Genomic DNA, 23326 nt, shown 5'->3' with positions numbered 1-23326 from the left:
AAAAAATTTCAATATTGCAGAATATACAGCCTCATGCTACATAACTAAGCTCCATTTCATGCTGAATAAACAAAATTATTAATTTATCTTAAATGGAAAACTATCTTTTAGATTTTTTATTTTTTACTCCAAAAGCATTTTTATTAAAATAAATTTGTTAAAAATCAAAACTTTTTTTTTTTTTTTTTTTTTTAGCAATCAGTTTATCCCTAGTACTAACCAATCAGATTAGTTGATGTCATTCTCTTTGCTCTTTTATAAGGAGACTTTGTTCACTCTGAAGTGTAACATGTGAGATGTGTCTATATACTTGGCTATAAATAGTGTGTGATGTCCCTTTAAGGCTCCCAGGCAGTTATTATTATTACCTCCCATGTATAGCGCGCTTTATTTGGCAGCCATGTGAAGACGCATAAAATGCCGAGTGTCTCCAGACTGAGGTCTCATCAGACACTTCCCCGGCCCATCTCTGTGTTGTGTGATCCCGGGACCTTCAGTATAATTTGTCTGACGCTCAAAGGATTCACTCCCCTCTGCTAGATCACTTCTTCTTCTGAGGATTAAAGACGATTTCCATGTTTCCTGTCACTTTTTTTTTAAAGTGTTTCTAAAGTTTTAACTTTTATTTTTGTTAAGTAAAACTTTTTTTTTTTTTTTTTTTTTATCTGCTGTCTAATGGTTTTGCAAAGGGCAACCCCCGAGCCTCCTCATTCTTGGGTCCCCCCTCCGGTGCTCCTGACTTTTCCCCTTTATTGTGGTCCCCATAGAAAACTGTTTTCTATGGGGGGGGCTCGCTCCCGATCCCCGCTGCCTGCGTCTGTAGTCACAGACAGCAGGGCATGGCCCCGCCCCTTTGTCAGTTTTATTGACAGAGGCAGGAGCCAATGGATCTGTTGTGCTTAGAATGTGTGAAGGTTAAAAAAAAAAAAAAAAAAAAAAAAAGCCTTCAGAACTACTTTGAATTGTTTGGACCAGCTTGGTGCAAACAATTTCCTTCAGTAAGTGCTGTAGAGGTTTTCTTGCGTTTGTCCTCTTCACTTATGGGCGTCTTTGTGTTTTTACCTCTCCAGGAGATAGAGCGACGGTTGGAGAAGAAATTGAGGATCACACAGAGAGAGAAGTGAGTATTAGTGACCCAAGGAGTCCTTGTCTCTGCTCTGGAATTCCTCTAATCGGATGCTGAGCTTGTAATTTCTTATTGTGAGATCATGACCTGATCCACGTGGATCTGACGTCTTCAGACTTACAAGCTTCTGTTACTACCGCCCCTTTTCTTTTTTCTTCTTGTTTCTTGTTTCTTTTTTCTTTTTTCTTCTTTTCTCTCTCCAATGCTCAGGTCAGTCAGCCCCTAAATACAGAATATTATCTTCTCTCTCTCTTTAGTAAATCGCGGTCTCCTCCGAAATTCCCGGTGGTTATCCAGGACGACTCTCTGCCGGCCGGTCCTCCTCCTCAGATCAGGATCCTCAAAAGGCCGACGAGCAACGGCTTGGCAAGCAACTCCCATTGCAGCAGCCGGCCCACCGTGCCTGTTAAGTCGCTGGCGCAGAGGGAAGCGGAGTACGCCGAGGCCAGAAAGCGAATCCTGGGCAGTGCCAGCCCAGAGGAGGAAGCGGAGAAGCCAGTGGTGGACAGGTGGTGACCTTCTGTATTAGAGACACTTTTGTACCAATCCCCCATACAGCACTGCCTCCTTTATCTTTTACAGTCTATTGACTGGAATGGTACCAGCTGATTGGAGAAAAGCCAATGTAGCACCAATATTTAAAAAGGGCCCAAAAAACATCTCTGGGAATTACAGACCAGTTAGCCTAACATCAATAGTATGTAAACTCTTGGAGGGGATGATAAGGGACTATATACAAGATTTTAGTAATAAGAATGATATCATTAGCAGTAATCAGCATGGATTCATGAAGAATCGTTCTTGCCAAACCAATCTATTAACCTTCTATGAGGAGGTGAGTTGCCATCTAGATAAAGGAAGGCCCGTAGACGTGGTGTATCTGGATTTTGCAAAAGCATTTGACACAGTTCCCCATAAACGGCATGGACCATAGGGTGAGTTCATGGATTGAAAACTGGCTACAAGGGCGTGTTCAGAGGGTGGTGATAAATGGGGAGTACTCAGAATGGTCAGGGGTGGGTAGTGGGGTTCCCCAGGTTTCTGTGCTGGGACCAATCCTATTTAATTTCTTCATAAACGATCTGGAGGATGGGATAAACAGTTCAATCTCTGTATTTGCAGACGATACTAAGCTAAGCAGGGCAAAAACTTCTCCGCAGGATGTGGAAATCTTGCAAAAAGACCTGAACAAATTAATGGGGTGGGCGACTACATGGCCAATGAGGTTCAATGTAGAAAAATGTAAAATGCATTTGGGTGGCAAAAATATGAATGCAATCTATAGACTGGGGGGAGAACCTCTGGGGGGATCTAGGATGGAAAAGGACCTGGGGGTCCTAGTAGATGATAGGCTCAGCAATAGCATGCAATGCCAAGCTGCTGCTAATAAAGCAAACAGAATATTGGCATTAAAAAGGGGGATCAACTCCAGAGATAAAACGATAATTCTCCCACTCTACAAGACTCTGGTCCGGCCGCACCTGGAGTATGCTGTCCAGTTCTGGGCACCAGTCCTCAGGAAGGATGTACTGGAAATGGAGCGAGTACAAAGAAGGGCAACAAAGCTAATAAAGGGTCTGGAGGATCTTAGTTATGAGGAAAGGTTGTGAGCTCTGAACTTATTCTCTCTGGAGAAGAGACGCTTGAGAGGGGATATGATTTCAATTTACAAATACTGGACTGGTGACCCCACAATAGGGATAAAACTTTTTCGCAGAAGAGAGTTTAACAAGACTCGTGGCCACTCATTACAATTAGAAGAAAAGAGGTTTAACCTTAAACTACGTAGAGGGTTCTTTACTGTAAGAGCGGCAAGGATGTGGAATTCCCTTCCACAGGCGGTGATCTCAGCGGGGAGCATTGATAGCTTCAAGAAACTATTAGATAATCACCTGAATGACCGCAATATACAGGGATATATAATGTAATACTGACACATAATCACACACATAGGTTGGACTTGTGTCTTTTTTCAACCTCACCTACTATGTATGTGTATGTGTGTGTGTGTGTGTGTATATATATATATATATATATATATATATATATATATATATATATGTACTATCTTCCGCAGTCTTGTAGAATTGACCCTGGTGTAGTGCACACAGTCATGGTTATGTATTGCCCCATGGAATCCTCCTGGTTCGCACCTTTTGTGGCTTTGGTATTGCGCTACTTAAGCGCAACTTCAAAGCCACACATCAGCGCGTTTTGCACTGCCGGCTTCATTTAAAATAAGTCTATGCAAGTCACAAAATCAGTAAAAAGTACCACAGGAGCTTCTCCCCCCCCCCCCATTCTCCAAGATATACAGACAACCAAACACAGTATAGTGTAAACGCAGAGCTGAGTTCAAATTCTATTACAGTAGATTATGTCAGGAAAATGTGACCTGAAGGCCAGTCTGGCCTGTCATAAGCAAGAACCTCCTTTCAGTGCTGCAACTCATGTGAGCGGCTCAGTTGCTGGCAATGGGGTGCGACTTGTATTTGAATTTATTGCTGTAAGACTTGTATTTGAATTTATTGCTGTAATGCAGTCAGACTGCGTATATTATAAAAATGCTGCTTTTTATATATTTTTTTTTATTTTCAGGCTGGGTTCACACTGCTGCGGTGCAGGAACGCTGCGGATTACCGCATCACACCGACTCGCACGGCAGTTCACACTGCCATATGCGAACTGCTGGGGAGTGTCATACAATGTTAACGACCAACCCCCCCCCCCCCAGTTCAGCTCTCATATCGCACTGCGAACTGAACACACCCATGCAATCCGATTCTGGTCTGAACAATAAAAAGGGTCCTGTGCGTGTTTGTACCAATTGCACTGCGATATCAGCCATACTATCTGTGGCTGATATCGCACAGACATCGCATGTAATGTGAACAGCAGTGCGCTGTGAATCACATGCGATGTCTGCCATCGCAGCAGTGTGAACCCAGCCTTATAGTGCTGCTTCATGGGCTACTATACAGTGTGCAGATGAATCACACACAGGTGGTCCTCATTAGTCAGACACATCCCTCTGAACACTGCTCTAATGGATGGCACCGCTGATGAGGGCAATGTTTAGGGGCCATGTTGGACCTCTGTAAAGGAAGGCTGCTGCTTGTGAGAGAGTGGTGTTCCGCCGAAATTATACTTTTTAAATAAAAATACCCCTATAGTACACTAGCTTAATGTATTCTAGTAAAGTGAGTCTAAGCTAAACTAAGGTCTGTTTTGTTAGTTTATAGCAGTAGTTTGTTATTTTATTAACTTACAGCAGGCTGTGGCCATCTTAAGTGTGGGCATCTGAAGCCAGACTGTATTTCTTCCTGGATCTCATCCTTGCAGATCTCGCACATGCTCGGTGCAGCACAAGCAGTGTAATAGGTTTCAGGTCAGGTTTCCATAGCAAAGGCAGTGTCAGAGGAAGTTGCCGCCCCTTCCCAGAAGGCATTGCAAACAGGAAATGATGCGATGGGCCACGGCCAGGGAGGAGGAAGTGAAAAATGAATACAGCAGATATACAGGAGGTGCTGAGAAAAAAAATTTAAAAAAAATATCCAATTCGTTTACAGTGCACAGTTTAGTGAGGGATGCTGAAGAGTTGTAAAAGTGGGTGGAACTCCACTTTAAAGGAACCTGCATTTTAAAGCGCACACTGCGAGTGCAGTGCTTCTAAAGATCACACTGGAACCTTCTGTGGTTGAGTGTGAATGGGACACATTCGTGGGGAAATCTTAGTTATTGACAAAATTTAAATGATTGCTCCTAAAATTCTTTATTTTTTTTTTTTTTTTTGTCCCTTTCTAGGCCAGCAAGAATCAATCATCTGGAGGAGAACAGACAGCCTAACAATGTGATCCGGCAGCCGCTGGGTCCGGATGGATCACAGGGTTTCAAACAGATCAGATAGACGTCATGGAGGACTTTGCCATAGTAAACTGCACTGGCCTGTCACACCAATGGACTCAAGCGGAGGGAATCGCCTCATCTACTTGCACTTTGATGCCCTTTTGCTCCGCCCACTGTGACCTTAAACCCCGTGCACTGTGACCCCCCCCCCTCCCGCCACCCCTGTAGCTCCGACCACTGTGATTGGCACACTGCCACAGGCTGCCCCGGGCCTTCTTGGAAGAAGGGGAAAGTTTTTGTGCGCGTGTGTACGATGGGCAGGGAGGGTGGTAAGGAATCCATGCCAAGTGCAGGAAAAGATAGGGGGGGGGCGCTTTGTGCCTGTAACTGCCACTTCTGTTGAAGTTTCCGCCAGCAATAATTACTGTTAGTTGTGTCTCCAGGGAGGGATGTGGGCTGCTAGTTCCCCCAACCCGCACCCTCTCCGTTCCTTCCTACATACACGCCATGTTCCACACATGAATTTTCTTAATGAGTCCACGTCTGCCTCCTCGCTGTGTCGGGGTCGTTTTTTTCATATGGGTTTTTTTTCTTTCTTCTCTTTTGGATGTAGTGTGCATGAGCTGATTTTTAACTGTTTAAAACAAGCCACATTTTTACTTTTAATAGAGGAAAAAAGCTAATTTATAGTATTGTAAACAGGAAACGATAACCATCTGTCAATTTTTTTTTTTTTTTTTTTCCCCTTTTGTTTAGATCAGCAATGACAGACGGTGATGGGTTTGGCTTCTGCATCTATATATAGGGCTTGCCCGAGCTGTACGCCCTCTAAGATTGTGTGGCGCGCTTGGCGAGTGCCGCCCTCGTATTGCAAGGGCAGAATTGCATGAGCTGCTGTCCGGCATGACTTAGGAGTTGGGGAGGATACCCCTCCCCCCGGCGGGTTTCAGTATTGTGAAATCCGCATTGTCTGAGATGGTTAGGAATAGTGTGCCTGGGCTGTCCCTGGTGACCAGAGGAATGTGGATGATGAGAGTGCAGCTTTAGAGATGTGTGGCGGTATTGTGGTTTGGGTTGGTCAGGTGATGCCTGAAAACGGTGGCATGATGCATACAGTAACTGGCAGAGGAGGGAGGGTTCGCTCCCAGGCACAATGCTGGGACGTGGGGTGTGGAGTATCGGGTTCACTAAGAACCCTCGTGGTGATGGTATATTGCGGGGGGTGGGCAGCTGCAGGCCTGGGAGGGGGGCAAGCTCATTTCCAGGGTCGTGCCCGCAGGCTGCTCCCGGTCCTACATTTTACTTTTTTTTTAGATCTCAGATCAAACTGCATTCAATAAAGTTGAAATGTATATTTTATTCAGTATTTTACATGCTTGTACTGTTTGCCGTGCATCCTTCTGCTTGGGATCTGACCTAGACGAAGCCTGTGTCCATTTTACTGATGAAATCTAAATACGTCTGTGTTCAAGCAGAGGTGTTATTTCCCGACACAGAGTGTAGTCACCTGCCGGAGCAAAGTAGATGATCACCTTTAACCGAGCAGAATTTTTTTTTTTTTTTTTTGCTATAAATCAAATTGAATCAGTGTATGTAATACAATGTGTACAAACCCTTTAAAATGAAGTCATCTGCAGGTGGAAGTCCCCTTCATGCCTAAGATGCCTTCTGTGGAAGAATTTCAGATAGTAATCAGATATATTATATTATACAGAGAGCTTTCCAGCACTATTCTGATATTGCATTGTTTACACCTGCTGGATCACTAGATGTAACTTATTACTCTTCAGACTAAAAGAGGCCCGAGGTCTCCGGTTGTCTGTGTGTTATTTCTTCTCACTTCCAGTCCTTGTGACCACTAAGGGGTATTGCTAGGTGCTAAAAATCCTACCCTACCTGGAGTCCAGTCTTGTATACCGTGTGTAGAATTCACTACAGAGATGGGGCCCCAATAGATAAACTATATGGCCAAATGTTTTAGGGATACCTGAGCATCTCCCCTAATATGAGCTGGTTGGACGTCCTGTTCAAAAACCATGGCCATTAATGCGGAGCTGCCCTCTTTATTGCCGTAACCTCCTCCACTCTTTGGGAAGGCTTTTGGAGGGTGTCTGTGGGAATTTGTGCCCATTGGTGAGGCTGGGTACTGATGTTGGATGAGCGAAGGCCTGGCTTTGTGAGTTGGACCTCACGTTGGGCATCAAAAAAGGCCTGGCTTTGCATGTTGGGCGCCAAAAAAAGGCCTGGCTTTGCATGTTGGGCCTCACATTGGGCGCCAAAAAAAGCCCTGGCTTTGTGTGTTGCGCCTCGTTTTGAGCACCAAAACAGACCTGGCTTACATTTTGGGTCTTGCGTTGGGTACTAAAAAAAAAAAAGACTTGACTTGCAATTCGCATTCCAATTCATCCCAAAGGCATTCAGTAGGGTTGAGGTCAGGGCTCTGTGCAGGACTCAAGTTCCTCCACACCAAAACCGGTCACCCCGTGTCTTTATGGAGCTGGCTTTGTACACTGGGTGGGCATAGTCGCGGGGGAACAGAAAAGGGTCTTCACCAAACTGTTACCACAAGGTTAGAGGAGCACAAGTGTCTACAATGTCTTTGTATGATAGTGTTACCAGGACCCTCCACTGGAGATGCCTGAACTGTCATTTTGGGGGGGTCTTTTTAGGTCACTTCAGGAAGCTGGGAGCTCTCTGTGGTCACGGGAACAGGAAGTGAGGGAAAATATCGGTTTTAACCCTTCCCAGATCTGAAATTATGATAAATGTTTTGGCTGGAGTTCAACTCTCTAAGAGGAAGAAATAAATTTGCTGTGTTTAAAACTTTTAGTAGTAAATATCTTTTAACCTTTTCTGCTTTTTACATATGTTTGATGTGTTTTTATTTCTATTGGATCAGCACTGATTTCCTTCATGCCTAGTATGACTCGGGTGTACTTGTGCAATGGCTGTCTTATTGGAAGAGACTGAATGCTTTTTGGAGGTTCTCTGTAGCTCTTACGAAGGGGTGATGTCTGTGTTCCACACTACAAAATGATCAGTTATATTGATTGTTTACCGTTCACAACTGTGAGATCCTGAATGACAGAAAAAAGGTTAAATTGGGTTTTTGAGGTGAATGTCGTCATCCACCCCTCCTCCACCTCAGTCAGTCAGAGTAAGCTTTCTTCATTCATGGAATACAAAGCTCCCTGTGAATGGCTGAGCAGCGCCCAGTTTTGTTCGAGGACTATGGATCGGGAATTCTCCATCCCTGTCCCATCAGGAAATTGAGGCTCAATACAGTTACATTGTAACCTAAGTTGCATTACTTTACCGAGGTAGTAAAGTCTTTCTACCCCCTGCTCACATTGGAGCGACTTGACGGGTCAAATCACATGACAAGTCGCATCCTATTGCCAGCAACAGCACTGTTCAAATCTGTGCGATGCTGACTTTGCGGTGCCGGATAGATTTGAAAAGGTAGTACATGCACTACTTTTGCTGCTTTCAGGTGCGACTTGAACAGACATCTCTGCATGAAGCTGCACAGATGTCAGCCAAGTCGCACTAACCCGCAGCTAGTGCACCCCCCCCCCCCCCCCCCTGTCCCCTGACCTATGAGAGCTGCCTTAACTGATACTACACCAGTCCCTCTGACTTTAGAAAGGGTTCCTGCACTACTTTGGTCTGACTTGAGTGCAATCTACTTTTTTATTATAATTTTTTTTTTTTTTTTTCTGAAACTGGAAGCACTGGTGTCAACTGTGCCATTGAAAACAATGTAACCTACTTTTTCTATGCATTTTGAATGCAGAAAAAAAACACTGGAACGCATGTGGTGTGAACGAACTAAAGAACACCAAAACAAAAAAAAAAAAAAGAAGTTATTGTTCTAGTATGCGTTGCATACTAGCACATTATTACCGCTTGCATTAAAACAAAGTCCTCCAGGGGTGCGCTGTCACCGCTGCCGGGGGTTCCATCTTCACTTCTGGGTTGGCGGGCTCTACCTGTATGAATGGCTGGGCTGTGAATTGCATATGGGAGTCAGATGCGGCACAGAGCTCTGAAGGCATGGGTATGCATTCTCTTCAGAGCTCCTAGGGGTCAGTTCACACCAGAGTTCCGTGCGCTTTTTTTTTTCTGCACAAAATGCATGTGCAGTGTTTTCCATGTATTCCAATGGCTCTAGTTCACACCATGCAGTCAGTTTCTGCACCGGAAACTGTCTGCATGGTGTGAACTAGAGCCATTGGAAAACACTATACATGCATTTTGTGCCGAGGAAAAAAAAAAAGCAAGCGCACGGAACTGCATCTGGTGTGAACTGACCTTAAACGGTGCAAGTTTTTAGGAACTATTCACTGTACCCATCGGTAAGCCGCCTATTATAGCAATGATGGTGAAAACACCTTTTACTGGTGCCAACATGGCAGTACACATGTGATAGAATGCTGCAATGCATTGGTGCCAGGAAGCGGGAAAATTACTGCAAGTATTTAATTTGGGGGGGGGGGGGGGACTTTTTTTTTCCTCAAACTCGGTGGAGAAAAAAAAGAGGAAATTTTAAAGCTGCTCTCCAGCTCTTAGAAATTAACTATTTACTTCCTTAAAGAAGGCCATAGAGGGATAGAATTTTTTTTTTTTAACAAGTCGTAGGGAAGTTTTTAATTTTGTTCAAAACAAACAAACAAACAAACATTTTCAGAACATTCAAATGTCCGTCGAAAGATTTTTGTTTGAAATTAATGGACTTTACCGAATTAAAACCGCAGACTGTTGGAAATTTTAGTTTTTGAGAATTTTTTTTTTTTTTTATCATCCATCCTGCTCCTTCGAATTTTCTTGACACTGGTACAATACTAATATTTTCACCCATTAATAATTATAGAAAAAAACTACAGTGGAACCTCAGATTACGAGTATAATCTGTTCCAGGAGAATGCTCGTAATCCAAAGTACTCGCATATCAAAGCGAGTTTTCCCATTAAAGTCAATGGAAACGAAAATAATTTGTTCCGCCTTTAAATTCAGTGGGATGCAATACCGCATGCGGCCAGAGGCGGGGGGGGGGGGGAGGGAGCACCGGAGAGCCTCGGAAACGGGCAAAAAGGCTTGAGGACACTTCGGCTGACCTCAGAAAGACTTCCTACCCGAGATTTGCCGAGGTCAGCCGTGCTGTCCTCGGGCCTTTCCGTGCATTTCCGAACGGCTGCAATCGGCGACATTCAGATCTGCTCGGCTCCGGCGCCCCCTCCACCTCAGGCCGAAAAAACGGTACTGCACACTGCTTTGGCCTGAATCGTGCTAGTTTTGCGAGGCAACACTTGCAAACAGAGTTTTGCAAAACGATCGTTAACTGCGTTACTCGCAATCCGAGGTTCCACTGAAATTTTCTTAGATCACCTTCTTAAGAATGTACATGCAAAATCTTTTTTATATATTTATTTATAACTATCTCACACCCCGCCCTACCATTGCCAGCTTCAGCCATGCAGAGGCTCTCAATGCTGTATAGACTGCCATTCACAGGGCGCTTTGTAATTTCTAAATGAATACAAAGGTTCCTCTGGCCGAGGTAGAGAGGCGAGCAGATGTCATGCTCTCTCCCTCTTCCAAACAGAGGAAGCTTTGTATTCATTCAGAAAATAAAAAGCGCACTGTGAATGGCTGAGCAGCAGTTGGCCTATGTTTGTTTATTTGGATTTTTTTTGTCCTGCGTGTGACATGGGAAGTTCTCATTCCATTGCCAGAACACACAACTCTGTGCCCCCACCCCAAAGCTCCTTGTCCCCATGTTGATGAGGACAAGGGCCTCTTCCTGATAACCCTGGCTGTTGGTTGTCGGGGGGGTTGGTGGGGGGCTTATCGGAATCTGGAAGCCCCCTTTACTCTGGGGGGGGCAGATCTCGGTTCCCCAGCCTATGTGAATTCACCTAAAACAAAAAAAACTTTTGTACTGTGCTTTTTATTTTTAAGTAATTTTATTAAACAGCTCCAGTGTCTCTTCTGACTTCTGTCTTCTCCGCTCTCCCTCCGGTTCTTCTGATGTTGACTTGACGCTTTCTCCCACTCCTAATGCTGGTTGCGTGGTGTGCCACTACTTATATTGGCAGGGGGGGGTCACAGGAGGCCCGTCTCCTTATGATGTCACCACCACAAGGGGTGGGGCCTCCAGGTGACATCATCTGGTGCCCCCCCGCCAATATAAGTAGGGGCACACGCACCCAGCAATAGAGTGGGAGAAAGCATTGAGTCAACATCGGAGGGAGAACTGGCAGAGGCAGAAGACAGTGGAGAGAGGGAGAAGAACCGGAGAGGGCTAGAAGACATCAGCGGAGAAGAGCTCGGAAGAGGAGATGGAGTTGTCTTAATTACTTTAAAAATATGTGTAATGTGTTTTATTTTTGACTTTTTATTTTATTTTTTTATTTTTTTTTTAGGTGAATGGGTATGGGGTATGATGTACCCCATAGTCATTCACATGGGGGGGGGGGGCTGGGATCTGTGGGCCCCCTTGTTAAAAAGGGCTTCCAGAGTCCAATAAGGCCCCCGCCCGCAGACCTCGACAACCAACGGCCATGGTTGTCGGGAAGAGGCCCTTGTCCTCATCAACATGGGGACAAGGTGCTGTGGGGTGGGGAGGAGGGCCCCAAAGCACCCACCCCCCCATCCTGAGGGCATGTGGCCTGGTATGGTTTGGGGGGGGGGGGGGGGTGCTTGTCCCCACCCCCTTTCCTGACCTGCCTGGCTGGATGCTTGGATAAGGGTCTGGTATGGATTTTGGGGGAACCTCCACGCCGTTTCTTGGTGTGGGGGGGCCCCTTAATCCATACCAAACGGCCTGGTAGGCTCTTGGAGGGGGAATCCATACCGGGTTTTTTTTTTTTTAAGTCTGGTGTGGTTTCCCCTAAAGATTCATACCAAACACGGCGCCTGGTATTGTCGGGGATCAAAGTAGTATCCTGTTCATTGAAGTAGGATTGATGTCGCAGAGCAAAGTAGTATGACTGTCATGTTGTTTCAGTGTGAACCCCGTTACTGAACAAGCTGACGTTAGACGCTGATCATCTACCATGTACAGCTGCACCGGGTTCTTTACTTTAGGTCTGGTGATTTTGCACAAAATAAATGTAAATGAGCTGCTGCATTACTTTTACAGGCGGTGGAAGGGGGTCCCATTCCCCTCCCGCCTTTACTAGGCTCTCCCGTGCAATGGGGGAGCTCGTGGGGATGTAACCGGCGGCACCCAGCTCTGGGCACACGGTGAGAGGAGCCGGTGATGTCAGAAACAGGAAGCAATAAGGATTATTTCCTTTCCTGTTTGAGTTCTCTGTTTACCTTCCTCAACGGCCAGTAAAGCAGTCGATCAGACTGATCTGTGTCCGATTGGCTTCATTGGAGGCCAGAGGAGATTTAAACGGCCTGTGGAGATTTTTTAGGCACCGTAATTTGGCATCGGCCCACGGGCAAATGCAGTTTTACCCACTTGCCGACCGACTCACGCCGATCTACATTGGCAAAGTGGCACAGGTGCGAAAAATGACGCACCCGTACGTCACTTCGTCATCGGCGGCTAGTGGGTGCGCGCACGCTGCCGGAGCGTGCCCGCGGACTTGGTGTCCGCCGGTGGCCCACGATCGTGGCACGGGGAGGCAGAACTATGTAAGCAAGGCATTTCCCTGTTCTGCCTAGCGACATGACAAGGGTCTACTGCTCCCAGTGATCAGGAGCCATGATTTCTGTCATGTTCTAGTGAGCCCATCCCCCCCACACACACACACACTTACTTAGGACAAGCTGAGGGAACACACTTAACCCCTTGATCGCCCCCTAGTGTTAACCCCTTCCCTGCCAGTGACATTTACACAGTAATCAGTGCATTTTTATAGCACTGATCGCTGTATAAATGTCACTGGTACCAAAATAGCGTCTGCCGCAATGTCGCAGTCACGATAAAACTTGCAGATCGCCGCCATTACTAATAAAAAAAAAAGATTATAATAAAAATGCCATAAATCTATCCCATATTTTGTAGACGCGATAACTTTTTTGAAAACCAATCAAAATGCACTTATTGTGTTTTTTTTTTTTTTTTTGTTTTTTTTTTTACCAAAAATATGTAGAAGAATACATATTGGTCTAAACTGAGGAGAAATTTGTTTTTTTTTTTTTTTATATTTTTTTGGGCGGATATTTATTGTAACAAATAGTAAAAAATATTGCTTTTTTTTTTTTCATAATTGTCGCAATTTTTTGTTCACAGTGCAAAAAGAAAAAAAACCCACAGAGGTGATCAAATACCACCAAAAAGAAAGCTCTATTTGTGGGGAAAAAAGAACGACAATTTTGTTTGGGTACAACGTTGCGCGCAATTGTCAGTTAAAGCGACGCAGTTCCTGTATCGCAAGAAAGGGCCTGGGGCTGAAGTGGTTAAAGCGTGACATGTTTTGTTATCTATTTACTCATCGAAACATCATCTTTTATAAATTACCAAAAAATTGGGTGTTGTGTTTTTTCTTTTGTGCATTAAAATGTAATAAAGTGTATTTTTTTTCCTCAAAAAATTGCATTTAAAAAAACACTGTGCAAAAATCGAGTGACCTAAAGATATGCAATGCCCTATTTTGTAAGGCCTCTGCTAAAAAAAAAAAAAAATATATATATATATATATATATATATATATATATATATATATATATATATATATATATATATATATATATATATAATACACAGAGAAAAGAATGTTAGAGACATCCCCAAAAAGACTTGCAGCTGTAAGTGTAGAGAAAGGGGGTTCTACAAAGTATTCTACTGTGATTGGAGCACAAACCAATCAGCAGGTGTCGGCTGATGGATGTCCGTCAGCACCCGCTGATCGGTGGGGAGACACAGGACAAAGCTCTGCCTATGTACACAATGCAGAGCTCTGTCCTGTCAGCGGAGGGATGTGATGGATTTTATTTCTGTGCAAAGCACTTCCCTTAGTAAAAGTAGCACACAGTACACCAAAACACTGGCTAGGCACACATTTAACCCTTTGATTGCCCCCGATGTTAACCCCTTCCCAGCCAGTGTCATTAGGACAGTGCTTTTTTTTTTTTTTTTTTTTTTTTTTTTTTTTTTTTTTTAGCACTGATCACTGTATTAGTGTCACTGGTCCCCACAAAGTGTCAGATTGACCACCGCAATATCACAGTCCCGCTACAAGTCACTGATCGCCGCCATTATCAGTATACAAGTAAATAAAAATTTCAGTATATATCCCATAGTTTGTAGAGGCTCTAACTTTCACACAAACCAAATAATATACATATATATATTTATATATATATATATATATATATATATATATATATATATATTTTTTTTTTTTTTTTTTACCAAAAATATGTAGCAGAATACATATTGGCAAAGAAATTTGATTTTTTTTTTTATTGGATATATTTTGTAGCAGAAAGTATAGTGTGTTATATGCAGTACAATGTGTGTAATGTAATGTATGGGTGGGGACAGTTAGGGTCGGTTCACACTAGGACGACTTGGGATCCGACTTGTAAGCCCTCAAGTCGCCCCAAGTCGCTTTACTGTGAGATTTGCATTACAGTGAATGAGAGCGTCTTAATTGACACTACTGAAGTCGCTCCGACTTCAGATCATACTACTTGTACTACTTGGACCCGACTTCTAGGCGACCTGTACCCATATCATTCAATGGAAGTCGCCTCCAAGTCGGATCTCCATCTATATTGAAGCGACTTTACAGTTAAAAAAACTAGTTTGCCCAGGCAAACCCCTCCCTCTCAGAGAGCTGATTATTCTGTGATTGGTCACAGCCAAAGTCGCCTGTCCTGGAGGCGACTTGAAGTCGCGCTGTAAATTGCTTAAAGTCGCGTTGAAGCCGCGTTGAGGTCGCCTTGCAAAGTCGCTGAAGTCGTGTTGCCCCTGTGTGAATCGAGCCTTAGGCCTCATGTACACGGCTTGGTAAACGAACATCCAGAGGCAGTTGGCTGCTTTTTTCAGCTGCCCCCGACCTCATCCAATGTTATCTTATGTGTACATGTACACGGGTTAGTTTAATGTAATTTTTAGTCAGTTGCGCCTATAGGCTTTTCTTTGAAGGCAAAAAAATTAGTTCAGACGCCAAAGTTTCAGACGCAAAACACTGCTAAATGCAGTACCGGTGTTTTGCCGCAATTTCGTTTATAAGCGTTTTTACAGGTGCCTTATTTTTTAACATTACAAAACTTAAAAATGATAGCAAATGATGAAAAAACACTAAACAAATATTTTAAAAACTTGTAATTGCTTGCTATGCTTCATAGACCATTTATTTACCCCTAATGAGGATGATCCAATCCAATACACCACTAGCATTGCTGTTAGCCAAAGTAGAATTGGAATTTGACCTAATATGTTGTTAGATTTCAACCAGATGACCCCACCATTGAGCTTCACCCCCGACTTGAGCAAACATAGTTGCATGAAATTTGAGGTTAGGGTTAGATTTAGTGTTTCCTATTAAGGTTAGGGGGTTATGATTAGGGTTTTCCCATTGAACAACAAGTTTATTGTTATGGTAAGGGTCATAGTTTCTCATTAAGGTTAGGGTTTCTGGTTAGGGTTTCCCATTAGGGGGTTATGGTTAGGGTTTTCCCCTTGAAGAACAAGTTTAGGGTTATGGTAAGTGTTATGGTTTCCCATTAGGGTTATGGTTTTCCCCTTGAAGAACAAGTTAGGGTTTCCTATTAGGGTTAGGGTTTTCCTCTTGATGAACATGTTAGGGTTTCCCGTTAGGGTTTTCCCCTTGAAGAACAAGTTAAGGTTAGGGTTTCCATTCAGGGTTAGGGGTTAGGTTTAGCGTTTCCCATTAGGGTTAGGGTTTTCCCCTTGAAGAACAAGTTAGGGTTTCCAGTTAGGGTTAGAGTTTCCCGTTAGGGTTTTCCCCTTGAAGAACAAGTTAGGGTTAGGGTTTCCCATTAGGGTTAGGGGGTTATAGTTAGGGTTTTCCCCTGGAAGAACGGGTTAGGGTTTTCGGTTAGGGTTTCCCGTTAGGGTTAGGGGGTTATGGTTAGGGTTTTCCCCTTGAAGAACAAGTTTAGGGTTATGGTAAGTGTTAGGGTTTCCCATTAGGGTTAGGGGGTTATGGTTAGGGTTTTCCCCTTGAAGAACAAGTTAGGGTTATGGTTTCCCATTAGGGTTAGGGTTTCTGGTTAGGGTTTCCCATTAGGGTTAGGGGGTTATGGTTAGGGTTTTCCCCTTGAAGAACAAGTTTAGGGTTATGGTAAGTGTTATGGTTTCCCATTAGGGTTTTCCCCTTGAAGAACAAGTTTAGGGTTATGGTAAGTGTTATGGTTTCCCGTTAGGGTTAGGGTTTCCTATTAGGGTTAGGGGGTTATGGTTAGGGTTTTCCCCTTGAAGAACAAGTTAGGGTTTCCCATTAGGGTTAGGGTTTTCCCTTTGAAGAACATGTTAGGGTTAGGGTTTCCGGTTAGGGTTTCCCATTAGGGTTAGGGTTTTCCCCTTGAAGAAGTTAGGGTTTCCATTCAGGGTTAGGGGTTAGGGTTAGGTTTAGAGTTTCCCATTAGGGTTAGGGTTTTCCCATTGAAGATCAAGTTAGGGTTTCCAGTTAGGGTTAGTTTCCTGTTAGGGTTAGGGTTTTCCCCTTGAAGAACAAGTTAGGGTTTCTGGTTAGGGTTTCCCATTAGGGTTAGAGGGTTATAGTTAGGCTTTTCCCCTTGAAGTACGGGTTAGGGTTTCCCATTAGAGTTAGGGGGTTATGGTTAGGGTTTTCCCCTTAAAGAACAACTTAGGGTTTCCCATTGGGGTTAGGGTTCTCCCCTTAAATAACAGGTTAGGGTTTCCCATTAGGGTTAGGGTTCTCCCCTTGAAGAACAGGTTAGGGTTAGGGTTTCCGGTTAGGGTTTCCCTTTAGGGTTAGGGAATTATAGTTAGGGTTTCCCATTAGGGTTAGGGGTTATAGTTAGGGTTTTCCCCTTGAAGAACAAGTTAGGGTTACTGTTTCCGTTCAGGGTTAGGGTTAGAGTTTCCCATTAGGGTTAGGGTTTTCCCCTTGAAGAACAAGTTAGGGTTTATGGTTAGGGTTTCCCATTAGGGTTAGGGGGTTATAGTTAGGGTTTTCCCCTTGAAGAACAAGTTTAGGGTTATGGTAAGTGTTAGGGTTTCCCATTAGGGTTAGGGGGTTATGGTTAGGGTTTTCCCCTTGAAGAACAAGTTTAGGGTTATGGTTTCCCGCTAAGGTTTTCCATTAGGGTTAGGGGGTTATGGTTAGGGTTTTCCCCTTGAAGAACAAGTTAGGGTTTCCCATTAGGGTTAGGGTTTTCCCCTTGAAGAACATGTTAGGGTTTCCCGTTAGGGTTTACCCCTTGAAGAACAAGTTAGGGTTAGGGTTTCCATTCAGGGTTAGGTTTAGAGTTTCCCATTAGAGTTAGGGTTTTCCCCTTGAATAACAAGTTAGGGTTTCCAGTTAGGGTTTTCCCCTTGAAGAACAAGTTAGGGTTAGGGTTTCCCATTAGGGTTAGGGGGTTATAGTTAGGGTTTTCCCCTTGAAGAACGGGTTAGGGTTTTCGGTTAGGGTTTCCCATTAGGGTTAGGGGGTTATGGTTAGGGTTTTCCCCTTGAAGAACAAGTTTAGGGTTATGGTAAGTGTTAGGGTTTCCCATTAGGGTTAGGGGGTTAGGGTTCTCCCCTTGAAGAACATGTTAGGGTTAGGGTTTCTGGTTAGGGTTAAGGTTTCCCATTAGGGTTAGGGTTTTCCCCTTGAAGAACAAGTTAGGGTTTCCCATTAGGGTTAGGGGTTATAGTTAGGGTTTTCCCCTTGAATAACAAGTTAGGGTTTCCCATTAGGGTTAGGGTTTTCCCCTTGAAGAACAAGTTAGGGTTAGGGGGTTATGGTTAGGGTTTTCCCCTTGAAGAACAAGTTTAGGGTTATGGTTTCCCGCTAAGGTTTTCCATTAGGGTTAGGGGGTTATGGTTAGGGTTTTCCCCTTGAAGAACAAGTTAGGGTTTCCCATTAGGGTTAGGGTTTTCCCCTTGAAGAACATGTTAGGGTTTCCCATTAGGGTTTACCCCTTGAAGAACAAGTTAGGGTTAGGGTTTCCATTCAGGGTTAGGTTTAGAGTTTCCCATTAGAGTTAGGGTTTTCCCCTTGAATAACAAGTTAGGGTTTCCAGTTAGGGTTTTCCCCTTGAAGAACAAGTTAGGGTTAGGGTTTCCCATTAGGGTTAGGGGGTTATAGTTAGGGTTTTCCCCTTGAAGAACGGGTTAGGGTTTTCGGTTAGGGTTTCCCATTAGGGTTAGGGGGTTATGGTTAGGGTTTTCCCCTTGAAGAACAAGTTTAGGGTTATGGTAAGTGTTAGGGTTTCCCATTAGGGTTAGGGGGTTAGGGTTCTCCCCTTGAAGAACATGTTAGGGTTTCTGGTTAGGGTTAAGGTTTCCCATTAGGGTTAGGGTTTTCCCCTTGAAGAACAAGTTAGGGTTTCCCATTAGGGTTAGGGGTTATAGTTAGGGTTTTCCCCTTGAATAACAAGTTAGGGTTTCCCATTAGGGTTAGGGTTTTCCCCTTGAAGAACAAGTTAGGGTTAGGGGGTTATGGTTAGGGTTTTCCCCTTGAAGAACCAGTTAGGGTTTCCTATTAGGGTTAGGGTTTTCCCCTTGAAGAACATGTTAGAGTTTCCGGTTAGGGTTTCCCGTTAGGGTTTACCCCTTGAAGAACAAGTTAGGGTTAGGGTTTCCATTCAGGGTTTGGGGTTAGGTTTAGAGTTTCTCATTAGGGTTAGGGTTTTCCCCTTGAAGAACAAGTTAGGGTTTCCAGTTAGAGTTAGGGTTTTCCCCTTGAAGAACAAGTTAGTGTTAGGGTTTCCCATTATGGTTAGGGTTTTCCCCTTGAAGAACAGGTTAGGGTTTTCGGTTAGGGTTTCCCATTAGGGTTAGGGGGTTATGGTTAGGGTTTTCCCCTTGAAGAACAAGTTTAGGGTTATGGTAAGTGTTAGGGTTTCCCATTAGGGTTAGAGGGTTATGGTTAGGGTTTTCCCCTTGAAGAACAAGTTAGGGTTATGGTTTCCCATGAGGCTTAGGGTTTCTGGTTAGAGCCCTTTCACACTGGGGCAGTTTGCAGGCGTTATTGCGCTAAAATTAGCGCCTGCAAACCGACCTAAAACTTTCACACTGGAGCGATGCGCTGGCAGGACGGTAAAATAAGTCCTGCTAGCAGCATCTTCGGAGCGGTGAAGGAGCGGAGTGTATACCGCTCCTTCACCGCTCCTGCCCATTGAAATCAATGGGATGGCGCAGCTATACCGCCGGCAAAGCGCCTCTGCAGAGGCGCTTTGCGGTGGTATTTAACCCTTTCTCGGCCGCTAGCGGGGGTAAAACTGCCCCGCCAGCGGCCAAATACCGACGGTAAAACGCCGCTAATAATAGCGGCGTTTTACCGCCGATGCCGCCCCCGCCCCAGTGTGAAAGGGCTCTTAGGGTTAGGGTTTCCCGTTAGGGGGTTAGGGTTCTCCCCTTGAAGAACATGTTAGGGTTAGGGTTTCCCATTAGGGTTTTCCCCTTGAAGAACAAGTTAGGGTTAGGGTTTCCGTTCAGGGTTAGGGTTAGAGTTTCCTATTAGGGTTAGGGGGTTAGTTTTAGGGTTTTGCCCTTGAAGAACAAGTTCGGGTTAGGGTTTCCCATTAGGGTTAGGGGGTTAAAGTTAGGGTTTTCCCCTTGAACAGGTTAGGGTTTCTGATTAGGGTTAGGGGGTTATGGTTAAGGTTTTCCCCTTGAAGAACAAGTTAGGGTTTCCCATTAGGGTTAGGGAATTATAGTTATTCTTTTTCCCCTTGAAGAACAAGTTAGGGTTAAGTGCAAATTGAAAAAAGAGGGACTTGAGGCCTTCAATGAGGCCACGGGACTTTAAGGGTGCTCAATAGACAAGATGAAATATAGCAAGAATAAAAAAATATATACTTTATTGAAAAATCTTATTATTAAAAAAATCTTTTTTTAAAACGACAGCCATGAAACAGCAAAACTGATATGTTTCCAAGACAAATCTATACAGATGTGATACAGAGCTTAATACCACTTTCTCGACATGTTTCGCTTTCTAAAGCTTCTTCAGGAGATATAGTGTGGCATCTGATCAACTATAAAATGAGAAATGAATAAACAATAAATGCTCATGTCCGAGGATATACATAATAACCACATTGATTACATTCAATATGTATAATCTCAAATTACTATACATCAGTACATTTTTGTGTAAGCAATTGCAGGGTATAGATATCACAGCATGATGTATCAACAAAATTGCAAAAAAAGATGCAAAGGAGATAACAATACATTTGAAAAGTAAATGATTTGAAAAATAATAATAGCGGGCATACATAGTTGATATAAAAAAAAACACCCCCATTCCACCTTACCAGTGTTGTAGAGACTGAAAATGTCTGTAAAGGTAACTTGGAAGATCAAGTTTATGCCCAGTGCGTTATGCCCTCCAAAATTGGTCTCCTTGGAAAGTATGCAGAGAGGGACAAAAAGTAAAATTCCTATATGTAGAGTGGATGGAACTCACTGTAAGAATCAAAAGATGAAAAATAAAAAAATAAAATAAAATCAACCAATAAGATCAAGGGGTAAGTATTGCAAAAAATTCTTATGGATAAACCGCCAGGGGCAGTAAAGGTTAGAAATACCTTGTGAGGTAAATGGAATCAATAGGGTTTTAAAGTCACATCCAAAGGATGGTTGAAGACAAAATTGCCTCTAAGGTGGAGGGTTCCTTGAAAGGAGATGGGGAGTAAGCGCTGCTCTGCAAGGTGTTAGGCTGGCCCACAAAATGGATCCCGTAGGTCAGACAGCATGAGCAGATGCTATGCTTCCCATGAATAGGAACCTATGAATTAAGAAAAAACAGCAGCAATGAGAAAATGAAAAGTAATGAAATGAATTAAATTAAAGATCCAATGGTAGGTCTATGGCATCCGCCTGAGGTAAAGAACTTACTTGTAAAGGTAGCAGAAGAGGACACAGGGGTGTTCCGCCAGGAGGACCACAGCGTTACCCGCCTCACATTCAGAAAGGAATGCCAGAAGGTAGCGGGGTAATCCTCGCTTTATACCCCCTCCGGCGTGATGGCGTCTGACTCTCCGTCACGCCGCGGACCAAAAACGAAGACCGCGCATGCGCACGTATCAGGGCTCACAGAATGACAGGGACGCTCATGACACAAAAACGTTCATTGAGCGGCGGCCATTTTGGAAAATCTGGTGCCCAAACCTGGACACAAAAAGGAAACCCTTGGAGATACAAGGGGGTGGATCAAACCTCCCAATCTTCGAGGAGCAAAGGGATGTAAAATAGTGAAACCCGGGTGCAGGGGCCACGGGCAGTCCCCATGAGGAGGACACAGAGCTGTCGGAATATTGATTAGAGACCAACAGCAAAGTGTCCCGGGTGTCCGTACATACCTAAAAAAGGTGGAGGAAAGGCTGGAAGAGCAAAAGGCACAATAGGCAAGTTAAATGACTTAATGGATATAAAAAAATATATAATAGTAAATATAATTGTGAAAAATAGCAATAATCATGCCTAATTAATAAATAAGGTGGATGGTGGATGAAATAATATAATAAAAAATGAAGAATGAATAAAAAAAAAAATAAATATTTAAAGAAAAGGCTTAAAACTTAACACATCATTTAAACCAGGGTATTTGAGGGCATTTAAAGCAAAAATCCACCTAGTTTCTCATTGCAGCAAGACCCTGTCATAGTCTTCCCCTATTTCGTTAGGGGGGGGCGTATGGTTATGGTGTGGTTATTATGTATATCCTCGGACATGAGCATTTATTGTTTATTCATTTCTCATTTTATAGTTGATCAGATGCCACGCTATATCTCCTGAAGAAGCTTTAGAAAGCGAAACATGTCGAGAAAGTGGTATTAAGCTCTGTATCCAATCTGTATAGATTTGTCTTGGAAACATATCAGTTTTGCTGTTTCATGTTTGTCTTTTAAAAAAAAAAAAATTTTAATAATAAGATTTTTCAATAAAGTATATATATTTTTTTATTCTTGCTACATTTCATCTTGTCTATTGAGCACCCTTAAAGTGTTCCTGTTTGATTCCTCCCCTCTATCCTTATGATAAGTTAGGGTTAAGGTTTATGGTAAGGGTTTCCCATTAGGGTTAGGGGGTTATAGTTAGGTTTAGGGTTTTCCCCTTGAAGAACAAGTTAGGGTTAGGGTTTCCGTTCAGGGTTAGGGTTAGAGTTTCCCATTAGGGTTAGGGTTTTCCCCTTGAAGAACAAGTTAGGGTTTCTGGTTAGGGTTTCCCATTAGGGTTAGGGGGTTATAGTTAGGTTTAGGGTTTTCCCCTTGAAGAACAAGTTAGGGTTAGGGTTTCCGTTCAGGGTTAGGGTTAGAGTTTTCCATTAGGGTTAGGGTTTTCCCCTTGAAGAACAAGTTAGGGTTTCTGGTTAGGGTTTCCCATTAGGGTTAGGGGATTATGGTTAGGGTTTTCCCCTTGAAGAACAAGTTAGGGTTAGGGTTTCCGTTCAGGGTTAGGGTTAGAGTAACTCATTAGGGTTAGGGTTTTCCCCTTGAAGGACAAGTTAGGGTTAGGGTTTCCCATTAGGGTTTTCCCCTTGAAGAACAAGTTAGGGTTAGGGTTTTTGGTTAGGGTTTCCCATTAGGGTTAGGGGGTTATAGTTAACCCCTTGAAGAACGGGTTAGGGTTTCCCATTGGGGTTAGGGGGTTATGGTTAGGGTTTTCCCCTTGAAGAAGTTTAGGGTTATGGTAAGTGTTATGGTTTCCTGTTAGGGTTTTCCATTAGGGTTAGGGGGTTAGGGTTCTCCCCTTGAAGAACATGTTAGGGTTAGGGTTTCCGGTTAGGTTTTCCCATTATGGTTAGGGTATTCCCCTTGAAGAACAAGTTAGGGTTTCCCTTCAGGGTTAGGGTTAGAGTTTCCCATTAGGGTTAGGGGGTTATAGTTAGGGTTTTCGGTCAGGGTTAGGGTTTCCCATTAGGGTTAGGGGGTTTTGGTTATGGTTAGGGTTTTCCACTTGAAGAACAAGTTAGGGTTAGGGTTTCTGGTTAGGGTTTCCCATTAGGGTTAGCGAATTATAGTTAGGGTTTTCTCCTTGAAGAACAAGTTATGGTTTTTGGTTAGGGTTTCCCATTAGGGTTAGGGGGTTATAGTTAGGGTTTTCCCCTTGAAGAACAAGTTAGGGTTTCCAGTTAGGGTTAATTAAAAATATTTAAAAAATTGCAATTAAAATTTGCATAAAACAACAAAATAAATTAATTAAAAAAATGAAATGACATATACAGCTTATAAAAAAAATAAACAAAA

General features: G+C 43.5%; 1 protein-coding gene across 1 annotated transcript; it reads left to right on the top strand.

Moving 5' to 3' along the window:
* Positions 1–1070: 1070 nt before the first annotated feature.
* Positions 1071–7835, top strand: SZRD1 (SUZ RNA binding domain containing 1; the record flags this gene model as incomplete). Its single annotated transcript, XM_073601509.1, is given in 3 exon segments — positions 1071–1120; positions 1384–1635; positions 4931–7835. Coding segments are annotated over 3 exon segments (405 nt in total), but the record flags the coding sequence as incomplete, so codon positions are not given.
* Between the last annotated feature and the right edge of the window lie 15491 nt (positions 7836–23326).

The sequence above is a fragment of the Aquarana catesbeiana genome, linkage group LG10 (assembly GCF_042186555.1).
Source record: "Aquarana catesbeiana isolate 2022-GZ linkage group LG10, ASM4218655v1, whole genome shotgun sequence".
In the NCBI taxonomy this organism is placed as follows: domain Eukaryota; kingdom Metazoa; phylum Chordata; class Amphibia; order Anura; family Ranidae; genus Aquarana; species Aquarana catesbeiana.
This window is presented reverse-complemented; position numbering and strand designations above follow the sequence as displayed.